Genomic DNA, 19425 nt, shown 5'->3' with positions numbered 1-19425 from the left:
CCTAGTGTAAAGTAAATACTAACCTACAAGCAGTGGAAAGACCGCAGTCCCGACGGTCCCCTGAGTGCCAGAAAACCGCGCAAACTCGAGGTGAGACGGCAGCGGGAGGCGGATGCACGGGGGCAAGCTAGTAGCAGTGGTGCAGAAGCAGGGCAGGGCGAGGATGGGCATGAAATTGTGGATGAGGGGGAGAGGAAGAGGGGGGAGGGGAAGAGGGGGGAGAGGAAGGAGGGGAGGGATGAATGAATTGGTAGGCTAGAAGCATGGGGTATATTCTAGTAAAAGACATGTATATCTAGCGCTACGCAGACGGTGGGGGAATTTGTTTTTTTGTTTTTCAACAAAGAGGACAGATTGATTCCCGAGCGGATCGCATTTGTTTCCACTTCTCTGCTTACCAGATGCAGGTCTTTTAGCTCTGTGTGTGTACGAGTTGTGTAGACGGCGCGTTACGTAGGCGGCGGGCAAGGAGCGTGCCTATAGTAAGCATAGGCATGCATGCCACCTTTGGTTGAAATCCAACACTCTGGCACCGGCAGATGTTTTTGTTTCTGAAGATAGCTCGGGCGAGGGATGGGTTGGAAACAAAGCGTGAGCACGAGCACGAGCACGAGCACGAGCATGAGCATGAGCAGCAGAGCACAGAGCATAGCTACGGTACCAGACCTACATTTGGGTCTTTTTTCGTGCCAATGGGTACAAAACGGCATCTATTTATGGGAGACTGGGGACTGGGGACGGGTAGGGCAAGTGTGGATGTACTGTATGCGACCTGTGCGTTATACAGATGACGGATTATAGGGATATTTTTATTCTTGGGGTCGTAGTGTTCGGTGCGTCGGTGTGGTAGTACCGGGGGCGATGGGGAGAATGGAGTCGTGCATTGATGGCGTGGTCGAGGTAGCGGTGGCTTACCATAGCGGCCCAAGTGTGCGTGTGCGTGTGCGTGTGGATCATGACGATTGATATACAAGACTAGTTCGGACGGAGAGGGGAGTGTAGGGCATCTACAATCTGTACAATACTATGTGCATACCCTTGCCTTGTAAAGAAGATGCAGTTCAAAAGGGTATGGGGGATGATGGATTCACAGAGACGGTGCATCCCGTTGCTAATAATGGCAGCGCGTGCATGCCCAAGGTTACCGGTAGAGCTTGGATGGCTCCGTCCCCGTAGGATTGTTGGTGCGTAGGAGCTTGTCATGTGATTGGCTCCCACAGCCACCATAAGCGCCGAAGCTTCTTTGCACGCATCCTCATGGATGCCATGAGTCTCGCGCAAGGTGCGCACAAAGACAGTGGTCAGTGGGTGGCTTGACGTGTGGGCAAGCGCTTCGGCTGTTGTTCCTCTGCTGCTCCTAGTCACACGGCGCATTCGTGCAATACCGGTACACGACTGTAGGCTGAGATGCTCTTTATGCAGGGCAGCGCACAACATGGCAGCAACAGGATCAGGAACAGGAACAAGCGCAGTCTTTTGGTGCCTTGGCTGTTTTGGGGACTGGGCCAGCCGTCTAGAACAGAAGAGGAAAAGAGCGGCGACAGTAGGGCGGAGGGGGAACGGAGTGAACGGACGTGGTTCAGGCCTGGGTGGTCGTCGGGTCGGTGACAGCGATGAAAGGACAGGCAGGATGCATCTGCAATGCAAATCCAGAGGAAACCAGCAGTCTGGTCCAACGTCAGCCATGCTACCATGAAATCATGTACAAGTCTGTCCGCTCCACGTCCTGAGAGTGTCGCTCGATTGGCCAGCCTCACGCCGTCGCGTGCGTCCAGGGATAGGATCCGTCCCGATTTCCCAACCCCAAGTGACATGTGCAAGCCCCGGTCAGACCGAATTCTGGAGAGACGACGCTTTGGTCAGGGTGCACGGAAGATCGGGGGAAGGATGACTAGGGTTGGAGAGTGCAGGGTGTCTGTGTGTACCTATTGTGGGTGTGTGAGAGAGAGAGAGAGCAAGAACGAGAGAAGGCGATGAGGATGGACATTTGTGTGAGTCGAGCATGGCCGGCGGCTGTACAGTTGGCTGTACCGGTAGTCACAGTAGACGCAGACACCACCAGCACATGCTCGATGCTTGCCGGTTCCACCTTGAAACAGAGTTTGGCTGCCGCCCATAAAGACGGGCAGCTCAGCGCTTGTGGTGCAAGCATTCATCCACTGCCCTTTTCCCTCCCCTGAAGTTGGATATAGTATGCCGCATTGATTCGGCATCCCATCCACGCGTGCCTCTTCTTCCTCGCAGGCCCTGACCTTGTCCTCCCCAACACCACCACCACACACTCGTTTGGCTGTCCATTGGCCACGGCCCTGAGAAACTTTTGTATTCTTTCGATTGCTGTCCAGTATTCACACATACAGACATACACACACACACACACACACACTCTCTCTCTCTCACACCCCCCCGCTGCCCGCCGCTGCCCGCTGCCCGAGTCCTGAAACGCCCTACAAGCCTCCCCCGCCGCCTCTCAGCCCGCGCCACAGCAGCCAGCGCCCGTTGATTGTTGGTGTTGTCGTCGTCTTCGTCGTCTTCGTCGTCGTCGTCGTCGTCGTCGTCGTCTGTCTTCCTGCCTGCCTGTCTGCCTTGTCTTCTCTTCTCTTCTCTTCTCTTGTCCTGTCTGCTCAGGTGCTATCAAAAATCCCCCGACAGCGCTCGCTTCCCGCTTCCCGCTTCCCGCACGCATACCACACCTCTCGCGAGCCCTCTGCCCTGTCGGTCCGCACAGCTGCTGCCTGTGACTCGTGGCCCCCCTCCCAACGTCATTCGTAGTCGCCTCGACACCACTCGACGATATCGTCGTCCTTGCATCTCGCCGCCAGCGCTGCACCTGTCCTGCCCTCCCGCCACTCTCCGCTGGATACGGGCGGACATCTGCTTCGGCTCCAAGAGCTGGTCGACGTCGCCTGGTTGACGGCCGCAGGTCCATTGCATTGATTGGCGCCCAACCATCTTCGACGTTCGACGTGCGACGTGCGACATCGAAGCGACACGCCCCCTCCTCTCTCCCCCACACACGACCCCTCGTTCCTCCACAACTACCAGCACACAAGCTTCGGGCCTCGACCCTGGGTTGCACTTTGCCACCACTCTGTCGCGTGCTACCCCCGCCCCATCGAGCCATCAACGGGCACTCTCTGCCAGTCTCGACCTCTACACTGTAGTCGTCATACCAGAGCTGCGCTTGCTTGTTCCTCCCTCCTCCTCCTTCTTCTTCTTCTCCTCCTCCGCCTCCTCAGGACACGGCACAGTACTCGTAGTGTAGCGACGTCTGGTAGATGCAGCCCATACAGACCGCGTCTTCGCCACCACAAGAGGCCAATATGTCGGCCCCCGCACCCCTCCTTCGACCTCCCATTCCAGGTGCCCGTCCTGGAGGCCAACGAGGCCCACCACGACTTGGCCTCTCGATACCTGCGTCGCCCAATGCACGGCCGGTGACCAATGGCGGCGCGAATGCCGGTATACCGACTCTGGGCCGCCCGCAAATGCCGCCCGCACTCACCCTCGCGACACCCATGGGCTCTCACAGGACACCACAAGACGGCAGGCCGAACCTCCCTCCCCTGCAGATTGGAACCAGGTTGTCGGCAGGCTCAAGTGATGCAAGCGCACGCTCAAGATCAGGGAGCTTTGGAGACATGCAGGCAAATGGCTCGGCCACATCTTCTTACGGCCAGTTGGGCTTTCCTTCACTACAGCCCGTCAAAGATCCCGCATCAGCCATCTCGTTGGCTGGCAGCGAAGGCGGGTCGTCCATGGAGCGGGAGAACAGTAGCCAGCCTATACCAGATCTAGATGCCTTGGCCACGGAAAAGGGCCGCCCGTTGGAAGTCGATGATCTAGACGATGCTGGCTGGAGAGCGGCCAGCGCAAGGGGGATGATAGAGGAAAAGGGTAGTCTGGGCGAAGGTGCGGGTGGTGCAGTGACAAAGTGCATATTGAAGGGCGGAAAGACTACGTTTGCACTCAAGGTATGTGTCCGCGCTATCTCGTTGGACTGCAGACTGACCCAGACTTGAAGATCATCACGACCAATCCCGACCCGGACGTCAAGAAGCAGATTGTGCGCGAGCTGTCCTTTAACAAGAATTGTGCTAGTGACCATATTTGCCGATACTATGGAGCCTTCATGGATGATAGTACCGGGACCATCAGCATCGCCATGGAGTTTTGCGAAGGCGGCTCTTTGGACGCAGTCTATCGTGAGGTCAAGAAGCTTGGTGGTCGCACTGGCGAGAAGGTACTTGGCAAGGTAGCAGAGGGCGTCTTGAACGGTCTGACCTACCTACATTCCCACCGCATCATCCACCGGGATATCAAGCCAAGCAACATTTTGCTTTGTCGGAACGGCCAGGTCAAGCTGTGTGATTTTGGTGTGTCTGGAGAGTTCGGCACAAAGGGGGATGCCAACACCTTCATCGGCACCTCGTACTACATGGCGCCCGAACGCATCACCGGACAAAGCTACACCATCACTAGTGATGTGTGGAGCTTGGGCGTAACTCTGCTCGAGGTTGCCCAACACCGATTTCCCTTTCCGGCCGATGGAACGGAAATGAACCCACGCGCTGGTCTCATCGACCTGCTCACTTATATCGTTCGCCAACCGATACCGAAGCTCAAAGATGAGCCTGAAAATGGCATCAAATGGACGGAGAACTTCAAGTATTTCATCGAGTGCTGGTATGTGCCGATCATTCGTTTTGCCAATCTCACCGCTAACCTGCTATAGTCTGGAGAAGGAGTGTCCGCGAAGAGCGACGCCATGGCGCATGCTTGAACACCCTTGGATGGTCGAAATGAAGTCGAAAAAGGTCAACATGGCACACTTTCTCAAACAAGTCTGGGACTGGAAGGATTAAATCTACGGCGTATTCTGAAAGGCCGAAAAGAGAAAAGTTTCGACAGATGGCTCCCAATGATTGTTGCACAAGACATGGGGTCAAGTGCTGGACATTGGACGATCATGCAAGCCTACTGCGAGTGCATTGGCGGGCTCGATCTAATCGGCCCTTCACATTTGCACGAGGATAAGAGGAAATTGGTGCGAAAGTGTACAAAGCTTGAGCTCAGGCGACATACCAATACACGGAAAAGGGGCCAGGGCGGCGATTAAGGAAAGCTGGAAGCCGATAGTAGTAGTACAGCATCTTTGCTCCAGGCAAATGCTCTCGGATCTGTTTTGTTTTTCCACACGAGAACGGGCATTGGAAGGCGTTACTGAGATGTTGTAAGATTTTTGCATATAGCGGTGTAGTGCGGGAAGTAATACGACTTGCCATTGATGCCTGCCTACGGTTGCAAATGCGCCTTTTGGGATTGTGAGATGTGAGTTTTTATGTGGTGAGTTGCTTTGTGAATATGTCTGCTGGGATGGAAAGATATCGGGGTGTGCACTCGAGTTGAAGGTGTAGCCTAGAGTGGACTTGGGATGTGAGAAATTACTATTACCAGGTCCAAGGGAAAAAATTAGACATTTTTTTTAGCATGGAAATACTTGTACAAGTCTTTGACATCTAGGAGTATCTAGGCGTGGTGGCATGTCATATGACCATGGGTTTAGCGTTGGGCGACTTGGGCTTTACTCCGAGTGGTTAGAATATCCCTGTAGGTTCAAGTCCACGTTACAGCGGCAAATTTTTATAGTTATATAAACTAGCCTATAGTTAAGTATAAATTAGGGTAATTTAAGCAAGTAAATATAGTTTTTATTACTATCTTTTTTAAATATATTCTAAACCTATTCTTAATAATATATAGGTGTTCCTAAATACTATACTAAAGTTTAGTATAGTAGTACTAGATAATATATCTAAACTAGATAGTAATATTAAAGATAAATTTAGGTAACTATATAAAGTGCTAGAGAAGGATAGTAGTAGTAGTGTTAAGGAAGTAAGTAAAAGTAAATAGAATAAGTTTAGAATAGGTTAGTAATATATTATAGGGGTATAATATATACCTTACTTATAGTAATAGTTAAGGACTACTACTTATACTAGTAATTATTAAGTATATAGCTATTCTTCTAGTATACCCTTAATTATATAGCTAAGGGTATAGGTATATAATACTAGTTTAGTAATATAAAGATAGCTCTTACCTAATAAGAGAAGAGGTGCTTATATAGGCTATATAGGTAATATATTAAGAATATATTCTTAAATTATTCTAATTCTAGTAGGTATAATATTCCTGCTAGTCTATCTATCTTAATAGGCCTATAACTTTACTATTCTTTAATAGCTAGCTAGCAAGCTAGTATAAATACTAATACTCTAGGGTAAAAGTATATAAGTATCTTAAGAATATATTATAAATATATTCTTATTATATTATTAATAATATATTATATAATTAGATCTAAACCTTAAAAAGTATAGTACCTAAGAAAATTCTATAAAAAGAACTATAAATAAGAAGCTATTATTATAGCCTTATTAAGCGCTTCTCTTTAAGGATTTGTAAGGACTACTAGGTGTCTTATTATTCTATAATAAGGACTATAGTAAATTAGGTAGGGAGTAAAACTTAAATATATTTAAAATATATTAATAATAAGTTAGTAAATTATAGAATAGGCTTAACTATATATTAGCTATTAGAACTATAGCCTAATATCTACTACTAGGAAAAAATATTATTTTAGTTAGGTACTACTAGAGGTAGACTCTATATATCTATAAGGTCTTCTAACTAGGGAGATATTAAATCTTTCTAGTAGTCCTACTTTATATTCTATAGTTAAGCTATAGTTAAGCTAGATAAAGAAGTGTAGTAGGTATATTATAACCTATTCCTAATATGTTCCTAATATATTCTAGGCGTTAATTATCTATAAGGGTAAGGATCTCTATTTAAAATCCTATATAAAGTTACCTTCTAAGTAATTATACTAATAGATATAGTAGTAATACCTTTTTTTACTATTATTTCTTTTAGTATATATATATATATACCTTCTCCTCCCTTAACACTATCTAATAGTAATATTAAGGAAGTAGTAAAGGTATTATAGCCTATGCTTACTCTATAGCTTATATAATATAAGTTATTTATAACCTATTATAAATATATTCTTAACTTATTATAGCCTAGTTCCTAAACTTAACCTAGCTCTAAACCTATCTCTAACTTAAAGGTTTCTATTCTATTAAAGAAATATATATTAGCTTTATAAATAAAGATAAAATCTTACGTATTATAAAGCGTAAAAAGCTTCTATAGTTCCTATTTAAGAGTAGCCTTAGAGGAGTATACTATAAGTAAAGGATAAAGTATTAGGATCCTAAAACTATACGTAGTATAAGAGAACAGGTTTAGAATATATTACTAATATATTACTATAGGCGTATATATAGCAAATCTTTATATTAAGCTTAGGTAACTTAATTATTTACCTTTTTAAAGAGTAGGTATTAATTCTATTAGATTAAGATATATTCTAGATAGATATATTATATAAGAGGTTATATAGGGTATAGGTAGAGATTCTAATAGTAATCTTCTACCTGTAGGAAAAGAAGCGTACGCATTAAGAACAGGTTTATAACATATTTCTAACACGTTATAGTTATTATACTTAGCTAAATTATTATAGATAAGGATATAACTAAGATATATTAAGTTACTATTACTAACTTCTTTTAGAAGTGTAAAGCACTTATAAAAAGATAAGTATTATAGAGGTATATTTACTTATAGGGATTCTATAGGACTACTATTAATATATATAACAAGTAGATAATAGGCAAGTTTTATAGCGCACTATAACCTGTTTATAATATGTTTCTAACTTGTTTCTAGGACTTAGGCGCTATCTCTAGTTAATTAATCCCTATAAGTATAACTAGCGCTAGCAACTTTAATCTTATATAAGATTTTATTAAGTATATCTATAAAGAAGTATTTATAAAGTATATAAAAGAGAGCTAGATAATACTACCTCTTTATATCTAAGTAAATTACTATAGGCATTAATAGTAAAGGAATACTTTTAGCTTACTAACCTCCTCTTACGTAAGTAAATATATTCTAAACCTATTCTAAACGTGTTCCTAACTTATTCTTATATAATTAGAATATAAACCCTCTAAAGATACCTAAAACTAGGTAATCTATAAGAAAAACCTAGTAATTACTACTAGGATTATGCAATACTATAGTAAAATATTAAAAGAGGTATAGGAAAAACTAGAATCTTATTTAAATATAGCTAAGCAAGTAGGCTAGAAAGGATATAAAACTAGTAAGCATATAAGTATTCTTAAGGCTACTTAGAAGTAAGTTTATAACCTATTCTTAACCTATTAGAATTATATAAGTAATATTATATAGTATATACTAGATAGATCTATAGGATATAAAAGAGTTTAAAGCCTAGAGTAAGTTTAAAATATACTATAACTATAGAACTCCTAATAGGCTTAAGCAAAGGTACCTTAAAAAGCTTTAGAGGGGAGAAAGTAAGTCTTATACTAGTGTTATATATATTTACTAATTAAAATATATTTAGAATATATTTAAAACACGTCCTATAATAATAATAATACTCTAGATAATAATAAAGCAAGTCTTGCTATATCTAACTTAACTAGATATATCTTAGTCCTAATAAGAAATAAAAGAGCATGCTTAAAAGCCTAAAGCTAGAGGGCAAGTAGTAGAGTGGTATTAGAAAGAAGCTTACTAGCCCCTTTTCTATCTTCTCTACTACTAGGCTCTTCTTCTCTACTAATAGTAACCTAAAGGTATGCTTTATAAAATATATTTATAACACGTTCCTAACTTATTATTAGTCTATAACTATAAACTTTATAATAAAAGGCTCTTCTTAGTAATTAGGCTCTAAAGGAGAGAAAAGAAAAGCTAGAGGTAGATAAGGAAGAACTTATATAGAAAAAGGCACTATTTAAATTATAAAAGGCACAGTTTAAACTTAAGAAAGAGATAGCTACTTTTTATATAAGGTAGGGTTAGTCTATAAATATAGTAACTAGTTCCTAACTAGTTCTTAATATATTCTAGTCTATTATATAAGTATATATAAGTAGATAAATATATATTCTTTCTTCTTCTCTTTCTTCTTCTTTCTTCTTATACTTTATAAGAACTTTTTATATTTAAGAGTTTAATACTATTTTACTATCTATCTTTCCTAATATTATTAGATATAACTAGTTAATATAGTCTATAAAGATCTTTTAAAGTTAGTATATAATAGAACGCGTTAGGAATATATTATAAACTTGTTCTAACACTAAGTAGGATTTATACTAGTAATATATTAAGCTTAAGTTACTTCTATCTAATACTAGGGTATTCTCTCCTATAATATCCTACCTAAATAAAGGGTGTATAGTATTTCCTAGCAAGCTTTTCTACTAGGCTATTTAGGCTAGATTAGGGGTATAGGAACTTTATAGAGTATATATATATATAAGTTAGAATATATTTATAATATATTAATAACTATTTTAGCGTTGCTTCTCTAATAGAGGTAATCTTATCTACTACCTTAAGAGGTATTATCCTAAGGTTTAAATAGCCCTAGTAAACTATAGCAGAATTATAATACAAGGTATTATAGAAGTAAGGATCTTCTATAGAAGCTTAATAGTAAATACTTAAGAATATGTTCTAAATATATTAATAATACGTTCTCTACTAGTAGAGTAGACTATACTAAGTGCCTCCTCTAAGGTTTAAGAACCCTCTAAGATAGCTAGTCTATAATAAGAAGTAGTAGCTAGAGTAGAGGCTAAAGAGGAAGTAGAGAGTAAAGAAGAGGAGCAAATAGTTGCTCCCCTTTACACTATAAATAATATTTAGCAAAAGTAGTAAAAAAGAGATATAAGTCTAGTCTCTTAAAATATATTTAGAATATATTAATAATATATTATAGCTAGACACCTATAAATACTAGATTCTTCTTTAATCTAAGGGACTACTAGAGCTTTATAATACCTATAAAAGTAAAAAGAAAAAGTTATATACTATTAAAGGACCCTATAAAAGTAAATAGTACTTTACTTTTAGTAGATAAAAAAAAAGAGAAGAGTAAAGAGTTTATTTTAGTAATTACTACTACCCCTTTAGGTTATATACTATTATATATTATTTATTAGAACCTATTCTTAATATATTCTTAATATATTCCTACTTATTACTATTATTATCTCCCTCCCCCTCTCTAGTATCTTCTCTATCCTCCCTATCCTCCCTAGGCTCTATAAAAGTATACTACAAGTAGAACTAGGTAGTATTCTAGTAGGAATTAGTAAGGTCTATACTAGTATTAAAGTAATAGTCTTAAAATATATTAAGAATAGGTTAATAATATATTATAAATAACTTACTATAGCTAGGATAATTATAAGCGTAGATAGTATAAGGAACCTAATAACCTTAAATCCTTAGTAGAGTAGATATAGTAATAAAGTTAAGCTATAATAAGTTAGTAATATATTTTTAATAGGTTCTTATAGGCTATACCTTATTACTATTATAGCTAGTACAAGTCTTCTTCTAAATTATATTTAGGAGGGTATTAGTATTTATAAGGGGGCCTATAGTAGCTACTAGCTAGGCTTAAAGAACTTCTATAAAATAAGTTAGTAATAAGTTTTAAATATATTCTAAATAACTTATAGTAAAGAGTATTCTAGTAATTATATATAACCTTTATATAGAAGTCTATATATATTAGTATAATAAGTTAAGAATAGATTAATAATATATTTACTCTTTACCTTATAGACCTCTCTTATAGAGGGCTAGCTAGTCTTCTTAACCCTACTAACCTTATAGTAGGCTATATTAAGCCTATAATCTTTTTTAGTATAGGTATATAGAGTGCCCCTAGTACCTAGAATAGCCTAAGAATATTAGAACCTATTTAGAATATATTTAGAACCTATTCTTACTCTATATAAGGTGCCCTTATTATTAATCTTAGTATAGTAGTAGCGCTCTCTACTCTCTATCTTAACTACCCTATTAGGGCTAACTATAGGTTATACCCTAATATTATCTAGGACGTAGTTAAGGGTAAGGTACTATTAATAGTACTTCTATAACCTATTAAGAACACGTTCTAAACATGTTTTAATCTGCTTATATAGGATATAAGAGATATATTAGTAATAAGTATAGTAGTAGTAGCTTATAGTATTACTAGTATAGAATATATTTAGAATAGGTTTAGAATATATTATAAAATCTTATAGTATAATATTTAGTTAACCTTGCTTAGCTAGCTAGTAGAGCTTGGCACGGCCTAACCCTATACTAAATACAAGTTCACGCAGCGCTAATTCTATGGTTATATAAACTGCGCCCTCTATCTAGGCCTAGCACATGGGCAAATGTCAATCTAGGTAACTTGTAGTACTGCGCTACAACCCAGGTTGGATTAGCGCGGGGTGTGCACTAGCGCGGGGTCCGGTCCGACAAATCCTCCACCCTGCCCTCACTTTTGGAGTCATAGCAAATTATTGACTCGTGCCTAAGCTCGCCAGTAGAAATATTGAAGGGGCATAAGGATTGTGAAGATTACACAAACGTGCGGGTTGTTTAAGTCTAGGCTTGCATCACGCATATACTAAGCGCATCGCAAGCTACGCCTCTATATACGGCCACGTCTTTCCCCCACCCCCCGAACACCTGCGCGCAGCTACCACCATGCCTACGATCGCGGTCGACAAAGCTGCACTCTTCAAAGAGCTGGGCCGTGAATACACGACAAAGGAATTTGACGAGCTCTGTTTCGAGTTTGGAATCGAATTGGACGAGGATACAAGCGAGAGTACGAAGCCAGAAGACCAGGCGCAGCCACCACAATTGAAGATCGAGATACCAGCCAACCGATATGATATGCTGTGTTTTGAAGGAATTGCACTCAACTTGAAGGTCTTTTTGGAGCAGCAAAAATTGCCAAAATGGACAGTCACAAGGCCGCAGGAGCTACAGGTTTTGGAGATCAAGGAGGAGACCAAGCAAATACGAGAGCTGTGTTCCGGTGTCATCCTACGAAACATCAAGTTCACACAAGAGCGTTACGATTCCTTCATCGCACTACAAGATAAACTACATTCCAACCTCGCGCGCAATCGAACGCTGGTCTCAATTGGAACACACGACCTTGACAGTAGGTCGATTGGAAGTTGCGCCCAAGGTCAAGGCTAATCGCTCGCAGCTGTCAAGGGCCCCTTCACATACGAAGCCCTACCTCCGGAGCAAATCAAATTCGTTCCTCTCAACCAGACCAAGGAGATGAATGGAAAGGAGCTCATGGAGTTCTACGACGTATGTAGACACGCACTGCTCGAAAGCCCCTCTGACAATCAGTAGAAAGACAAGCATCTCGGTCGCTTCCTGCACATCATTCGTGACTCGCCCGTATACCCAGTCATCTACGATTCAAATCGCACAGTTCTCTCGCTACCCCCGATCATCAATGGCGACCACAGCAAGATCACACTGAACACAAAAAACGTCTTGATCGAGATTACGGCAACAGACAAGACCAAGGTTGAGATTGTCAATCACATGCTCGTCGCCATGTTTGCCGGATACGCAGAGTCAATAGAGCCCATTCAAATTATTTCACCACATAATGGCGAGTCAAGAGAGTCACCAGACCTTTCGCCGAGGGAATGGAAGGTGGAGGTTGACTACCTGAACGCGGTTACAGGTTTAAACCTTGCGCCAGAAGAGATTTCCAAGCTTTTGTCACGCATGGGCCACGATGTTTCGCCTTCGAAGACTGACAAGAACATCTTGGACGTTTCAGTACCGATTACAAGAGCCGATATCCTCCACCAGGCGGATATCATGGAAGACTATGCGATCGCATACGGATTCAACAAGCTTCCGAGATACTATCCAAACAAGACCGCCGCTGTCTCGGCACCGCTGCCAATCAACAAGCTTGCGGACATTGTTCGCCTAGAATCCGCAGCCGCAGGATGGACAGAAGTCATGCCCCTCATTCTCTGCTCCCACGAAGAGAATTTTGAATGGCTCAACCGCAAGGACGACGGCAACATGGCCATCAAGCTCGCCAACCCAAAGACGGCCGAGTACCAGCTCGTGCGAACGTCGCTGCTCCCCGGTCTGCTCAAGACCATAAATTCGAATAAACACCACTCGGTGCCCATGAAGATCTTCGAGGTCAGCGACATCGGTCTCATCGATATGCAACAGGAGCGCAAGAGCCGCAATGAGCGCCACTTTGCTGCCGCCATCATGGGCAAGACTAGCGGCTTCGAACAGGTCCATGGTCTCCTGGACAGACTCATGCTCATGCTCCGCTCCGTCTTCCTGACCCGCGAGGATGGATTGAAAAACGAGCAGCTCAACGGTTACTGGATCGAGGAAGTCGAAGGTGCGCTTTTTCCGGTTTTTCCCTTCCCCCTTTCCCCCTTCCCCCCATCTTGGATTCAACTAACCCATCCTTTTTTTTGCAGACGACACTTTTCTCGCCGGTCACGCGGCTGCCATCAAGGTCAATATCGAGGGCAAAAATCATACGATTGGCGTGTTTGGCATTTTGCATCCCACGGTGCTGCACAAGTTTGAGCTGCCGTATCCGGTTAGTACGCTCGAGTTTAATCTCGAGGTCTTCCTTTGAGAGGGTGGCTGAGGTGAGGGTTGGGGATTGTGGGTTGTGGTAGTGATGGGGATGGGGATGGGGATGATGGTACAGTTGTGTGCGTGTGCATGACGGGGAGCCAGATTAGAGGCGGTGACTGTGCATGTAAATCATCAACATCCTCGATTACATTGTCCCTATCTTGCCCATACTATACTATAACCTCAACCCACACATATCCCCCCACCCATCCTTCTCACCCACAAACTCGAATCCCCACAACAACCCCCCGTGCCCTCAAATACACGCCACCCCCTTTGCAAATCTCAAAGCAGTGCTCAACACCCACACGCAGCGTCTCCACGTCCACGACCGTTGCTTTCTGGGCAGTTTGCAGGGCTGTTGTCGAGGCGTTGGAGGGATGGGTGATTTGGAAGGTGGGGGGTGTGAGGAGGGGGTTGGGGGATGCGGGTTCGATGTAGATTTCGAGGGGGCCATGGAGATGGGGGGATGGGGGTGGGGATGGGGGGATGAGAGGATTGGGGGTTGGGGATGTGAGGATGGGGATAGACTGTACTGGACTGGACTGGTTTTCAGGATTTATAGGACTTGGAGTGTGTGGAATGGTAATGATGGGCTCGTGGTTGTCTTGCGACGGCACTGTGCTATCGGTAGCAGCTTGAGGCTCGTCGTCGTGGTGGGAAGGTGTCTTGCTAGATGTCGTCTGCGCAGACACGTGACTGCTCCGTCCAGTCTCCAGGAAACCGGTCGGAGCCTGGGATCCTAAATCTCCTTCTCCATCGATGGAAATCTGCGTCTCGGGCAAGCAAGGCAGCGCTGAAACCCCCAGCTGCGATGCCACATCCGCCACCGCAACTGTACGCAATGTTGAAGTCGACAGGGACAGTGCAAGCAGCGTGCTCTCACTTGGATCCGGGTACCTAGTCTTCGAGCGTCTCGTGAGCAGCATTCCAAGACTGCTCTTTATTTGGCTCTCCAGGACGGCGGCAAACCTCTGTTCAAGATGGGACGACAGCGGGGAGTTTGGTAGTCGCCACCCGGGATAGAGCCGCCCGTGTTGTCGGGGCGTGTACATGTTGCCGTGGGTTGAGATGAACACATTGCATAAGAAGCATGCGTCCTTGCTCGAGCATATGACGCGTGGTGGACGGAGGGAAGTGTTTGCATCACAATAGTATATCAGTTGTACTTCGGCGTGGATCTTGGCCTCTTTCAACGTCTTTCGCGCTTGGTTTGCAAATTGCTCGTTTAGTTGTTGGTCTGTAATGTTCAACAAATGGCACAGATGTTTCAACTCTGGCTTTCGGCCATCTCCTGTGATTCTTTTGATCGTGGTGTTGAGACAAGGACTGGGATTCTTAGCAGTGCCATAGGTGGTTCTCTTGAACGCGTCTTGTGCCAAGTTGACAGGTATGATTCTCATGCTTTGGACGGGCTTGTACTTTTTGGCTGTCCGATATAGATAGCGAGCAGCCTCGCGGTAGCGTGATACCTTGCTCACTATGTTGACTAGACTTTGCCGTGAACTCGGGCACATGAAGCGGTTCGGCACGAGGTCAAGCAGCGGCTGAAGGTTTCCCATCTCGTTCAAACGATAAACACCATCTATCAGTTGTTTCAACTGCGAGTTGGTCTGATGTCTCAACCACTGGTCAGCTAATTTAACAACCTCCTTGCTTCTCGTCACGAAGCCTTCACAAACATCACGGTGCCCGCCGAGCTGAGTGATAGTAAGCTTCTGGATTCCGCGAATGGCCTCTTCGCAGATCAGCTTGAGTGACTGTTTGAGTGGTTGTGTGCCTTTAGCCGTAAATCTCAACCGACAAAGGATGCGAGCCGAGCACATGTCAATGATTGCGTCGAAGATGCGATCCTCGTGGCCGTGGGATCTCAGACTTTCTTTCTTCCTGTCAGCCCAGACGCGCGAAATACGGATGCGACTTGCGCACCGGCCGAAACTGCTGATAGAATCGCAAACAGCTGTTCAAAATGGCGTTGTAGCTCCAACAAGTTCGAACGGCCGTCTTCCCAAGTGGTTTTGTTGACAGCCACTAAGACATCTATGGATTGTGAATTCTCCTTGAGGCAAAGCGCTGGTATATGGTTTGTGTCGACCCTGGTATTCGCGAGGAAGGCTAGGATGCTGGCTAGACGTTGCTCTCTTGCAAGGGGTAAAGTATAGTCATCTTCCTGTCGATGATTGATTGTATTGGAAGATGGCAGTGCAGGAACCGAATGGAGGAGATACAGAAGAGCTATATTTTCTGAGCATGATATTGCAAGAGACGAAGTTTTCATCGAGTAATACGGAATCAAAAACTATTCGCCTCTATCTCACAGATGCCGGGTGGATGAGATGGACTCTTTGAACGTGCTGTGAGACTAGGTAAACAACTAAACTTGCTATCTGAGATTTAGTCTCAAGTCAGACGTCTGTCTTTGTTAAAAGGAGCTGATGCTCCGGGTGGCACAGATATACTTGAAGGACGCTGTCGTGTAACTACGACTGCATTGCTACGACAGACGTGACGTGTAAAGCAGTCATCAATTGCATCCTCTGCATCTACATGCGTCGCCTTACAACGAATGCGTACCTATCATCCCGTGCGGGATAGCCTCCTCAATAATAGCCACGAGGCATGGAATGACCAGTAAATCGAATTCCTCTGTTAATGAGCGGTAGACCCAGACAGATGGAAGAGGGGTCATGAGGAAGTAGCCATTGTGTTCGAAATCGTGTTACACACGTTGAATCGTTATGGATGCCCCATATCTGTTCGCTGTTGAATTGCAACTAGAGCGAGCGAGTAAGTTGAGGCCCCTCTCGTTTGTGTGAGTACATCTTGGTGAAGAAAGTATGCACGCCAGAGGATGTCTAACCTATTTATTTATTTCAAAAGCTCAAAGATATGCTAGAAATAAAAGATAGCTACTTGTGTCAATCTTTGGAAATCCGGACATAGGGCAATGAGAACTAGGCCTCCTGCTTGGTCCATCGTTGTTCGTAGTAGTCATTACTCCCGTCGTTTCCCAAAGATCGAAGACGAACGTGCTACTGTGAGGATGAAGGGTACGATGACTGCATGAGAAGCCTCTTAATTATGGACCCGCCGCTAGAAACTATTAGGCTCTCATAGCTGGTTTGCCTGTACTCGACGCGGAGGGTGACAGCCTTATGAGTGAAATGAGACCTGTATATCCCGAGATGAAAGACAGGTATGGTTGCTTACAAGACTCTAGGGGAGCTCCATCAAAAAAAAAGCTTTCGATAATCGCAATGGTTATTCAGACCAAGTAGACGGCTGTCAAATTGATTCGGGTAGCATCTGCACAAAGACAGTAGACCAGCCAGTCTGTGGCTGACGAGCCACCTACATCAGTGTCTCCAACAACAAGGATGTCATATGCGTTGTTTGGATCGACGCCTAGCAGTTTTAAGATTTTCGAGGTAGTGCTTGGACTGGCGACATTGGATAGCAATGCGTACAAAGATGGTACAATAGTGTTGAGTAGGCAAGCTCCACTACGGTGTAATACTGGTTTACTTAAGCCATATTCATCTAAAGTAGTGTATAACTCATTACTACGTCACATGTGCGTATAGCATGAAAGCATCATAGCGAAGAATATAAATAAACCCCCCTGTAGTAGCTAGAACTAGGGGTAAGTTAAATTATTAGGATACTTATCCCTATACTTAAAACCACCGCCCTACACATCTACTTGAAACAATTTTAGATTGTAGTGCTTAAAGACAAACAGGGCGGCAGCAAATATAAATAAAACTACTTTTTATACTTAAATTAAACCCCCTTTAGTAGCTAGAACTAGGGGTATATTATTAGGACATTTATCCCCATACTTTAAACCACTGCCCTATACGTCTAGTTGAAACAATTTAGATTGTAGTGCTTAAAGACGAACAGGGCGGCGGCGAATATATTCCTAAGTCTAGATCGATGCTAATCACATAAACGAAACCTACAATAATGCTTTGAAATTTGACGTTGACACGTGCAGCGAAAATGTAGAAGATACTGCCAACAGTGACGCTTGCGCGCCTACCGTCTGTGGGTCAGGCAGTGGCCCAATCGCAGGAACATCTTACCCGCTATATGCTATAGAGAAGACGTATAACCGAGAATCACATGCAGATACACCCGGCAAAGAAGATATTGCCCACCGTCATCTCTGGATCGCGGAGCATTTTATCACGTCGAACTTCACCAGCCAGCCAGCAGAACAACTTTGCAACTCTGCCACATCCTGGAGCCCTGACTACATCGGTCCTGACGGTAGATATTGTGATATGAGTTCTAAGAATTTCAGTCCGATTTGTTTTACGGAGGATATCGGCGGGTGCGTCGAGGTGGATGAGAACGGAGGCATTCTGGTGAAGCGTATGAACGTTGCTAGGCGTTGCGCAAACATTGTGCACAAGTTATAGAATCTCCAAGTCGGGACCTTAAGGTATAATTTGACGTACAACTTGGGAGGAGACGTGAGTGAATGCTTTGAAGAACTTCATCTCAGAGCCGTGACTAGAGTTGGCGCTGACTGTTATTTATAAGTATTCTCGTTTCATTCATTGGCTCCAAGCTCCGTATTATGCATAAGATTCGTCGACATAATCTATTAAGTCTCTTCGTATAGATGAGGAATAGGACATCAAACGTCCTCTTGCCTCTTCTTCAACATCGACCCTATGCGGATGAGCGGATCAGGTAGTGTCCAAGTGGAAGGTGTCATAGTCACGGCGCAACGAAAATACATAACCTGCAAAATGGAAAATGGATTGATACGCAATATAAGTAAAGGAATTTACCTAAAATATTCCTTGAAAATAACGAAAATCTACTTAGTTATAAGTTGTTGGGCGAAGAAAAACAATTTATTTTTCATGACCGCGGGGAGAAACACTGGATACTGCCATCTTTGTTCTCTAATGGCTGCTCGCAACTGAAGCAAGTCGACTCCCGTGCACCATATTTCTTGCAGCTGTTGAACACATGCCTCCCATCAATTCGGCCCTTGGCAGCCTTGAGCTGTTTTTCCAAGTTAGTCATGCCGCTATTGTGCATCTTCTGCAGAACAGGCCAGAAGTTGACCTACATATATTCCTTCATGTCTAGGTCCTGGACCAGACGATTGAGCGACCCAGTATTGGCCTGCTAATTGACCTACAAACTGTAAGATGCGAGAGAACCAAAAAGCGAGAACCACGAGATCTACCATAAACGTAGCCAAGTGTACAGTCACCGGCCACTAGAGCAGTAGCAGCAGAGTCAAGTTTTGAGCCGTGTACGTATTGGCATGCACAATAGTCATGCTTGTCAGCTAATGACAGGCCCCTATTGAGCGTTAGCAATCTCATGTAAGGACTTCACAGGTATTGTGTGAATACCAGAAGAGTGCTATAATAGGGAGGACTCCGAAACGCATCCTGGATTTGGATGAAATATACAAAAATATGAGGTCAAATATTGGCAGGAAACGGAACATGAATATAGAGAGAGGGTTTTTTTCGAAATACGCAAGCATAAGTCAGATATTATAGCGAGTGGGAGCTTATGTACTGTTTAGAGAAACAGGTCGGAGAGTTCCGTTCGCCAAGATTCACTGCCTTCGTTGGGAGTGTAACTGCATTGACGTACTTATACACAAGATTTAGTCTATCAACTTAAAGTTCGGAATTAAGGAGCGTGCATCTCTTACCGGAGGCAACCGTAGTGCTTATTCGAAAATCGGCGAAATTGGCAGTTTGTATTAGGAAAGACTGCGAAAGTTGCATTGGCTGTGGTCGTTTT

At 43.6% G+C, this 19425-nt stretch overlaps 7 protein-coding genes across 7 annotated transcripts; 3 read left to right on the top strand and 4 right to left on the bottom strand.

The window, feature by feature from the left end:
- Window positions 1-18: 18 nt before the first annotated feature.
- On the bottom strand, window positions 19-666 carry IAQ61_011547 (uncharacterized protein; the record flags this gene model as incomplete). Its single annotated transcript, XM_003844067.2, has 2 exons — window positions 454-666; window positions 19-127 (listed from the first exon to the last, which is right to left on the bottom strand). Exons 1-2 carry the CDS (start codon window positions 648-650, stop codon window positions 19-21), a joined length of 306 nt encoding a protein of 101 aa, XP_003844115.1. The 5' UTR covers window positions 651-666.
- Window positions 667-2470: 1804 nt separating this feature from the next.
- On the bottom strand, window positions 2471-2929 carry IAQ61_011546 (uncharacterized protein; the record flags this gene model as incomplete). Its single annotated transcript, XM_066099250.1, has 1 exon — window positions 2471-2929. One exon carries the CDS (start codon window positions 2927-2929, stop codon window positions 2471-2473), a length of 459 nt encoding a protein of 152 aa, XP_065950769.1.
- A 349-nt stretch (window positions 2930-3278) lies between these two features.
- Window positions 3279-4865, top strand: IAQ61_011545 (uncharacterized protein; the record flags this gene model as incomplete). The annotated part of the gene is made up of 3 exons (XM_003844064.1): window positions 3279-3974; window positions 4025-4686; window positions 4736-4865. The coding sequence occupies 3 exons, from the start codon at window positions 3279-3281 to the stop codon at window positions 4863-4865; spliced, it is 1488 nt and encodes a 495-aa protein (XP_003844112.1).
- A 6820-nt stretch (window positions 4866-11685) lies between these two features.
- IAQ61_011544 (uncharacterized protein) lies at window positions 11686-13636 on the top strand (the record flags this gene model as incomplete). Its single annotated transcript, XM_003844063.1, has 4 exons — window positions 11686-12151; window positions 12200-12309; window positions 12355-13390; window positions 13473-13636. 4 exons carry the CDS (start codon window positions 11686-11688, stop codon window positions 13634-13636), a joined length of 1776 nt encoding a protein of 591 aa, XP_003844111.1.
- A 217-nt stretch (window positions 13637-13853) lies between these two features.
- Window positions 13854-16327, bottom strand: IAQ61_011543 (uncharacterized protein; the record flags this gene model as incomplete). The annotated part of the gene is made up of 3 exons (XM_066099249.1): window positions 13854-15517; window positions 15568-15873; window positions 16213-16327. 3 exons carry the CDS (start codon window positions 16325-16327, stop codon window positions 13854-13856), a joined length of 2085 nt encoding a protein of 694 aa, XP_065950768.1.
- A 688-nt stretch (window positions 16328-17015) lies between these two features.
- On the top strand, window positions 17016-18065 carry IAQ61_011542 (uncharacterized protein; the record flags this gene model as incomplete). The annotated part of the gene is made up of 2 exons (XM_066099248.1): window positions 17016-17066; window positions 17574-18065. 2 exons carry the CDS (start codon window positions 17016-17018, stop codon window positions 18063-18065), a joined length of 543 nt encoding a protein of 180 aa, XP_065950767.1.
- Window positions 18066-18516: 451 nt separating this feature from the next.
- Window positions 18517-19060, bottom strand: IAQ61_011541 (uncharacterized protein; the record flags this gene model as incomplete). The annotated part of the gene is made up of 4 exons (XM_066099247.1): window positions 18517-18663; window positions 18731-18798; window positions 18851-18969; window positions 19023-19060. The coding sequence occupies 4 exons, from the start codon at window positions 19058-19060 to the stop codon at window positions 18517-18519; spliced, it is 372 nt and encodes a 123-aa protein (XP_065950766.1).
- Window positions 19061-19425: the final 365 nt, after the last annotated feature.

Source organism: Plenodomus lingam (assembly GCF_022343315.1).
Source record: "Plenodomus lingam strain CAN1 chromosome Unknown scaffold_20, whole genome shotgun sequence".
In the NCBI taxonomy this organism is placed as follows: Eukaryota; Fungi; Ascomycota; class Dothideomycetes; order Pleosporales; family Leptosphaeriaceae; genus Plenodomus; species Plenodomus lingam.
This window is presented reverse-complemented; position numbering and strand designations above follow the sequence as displayed.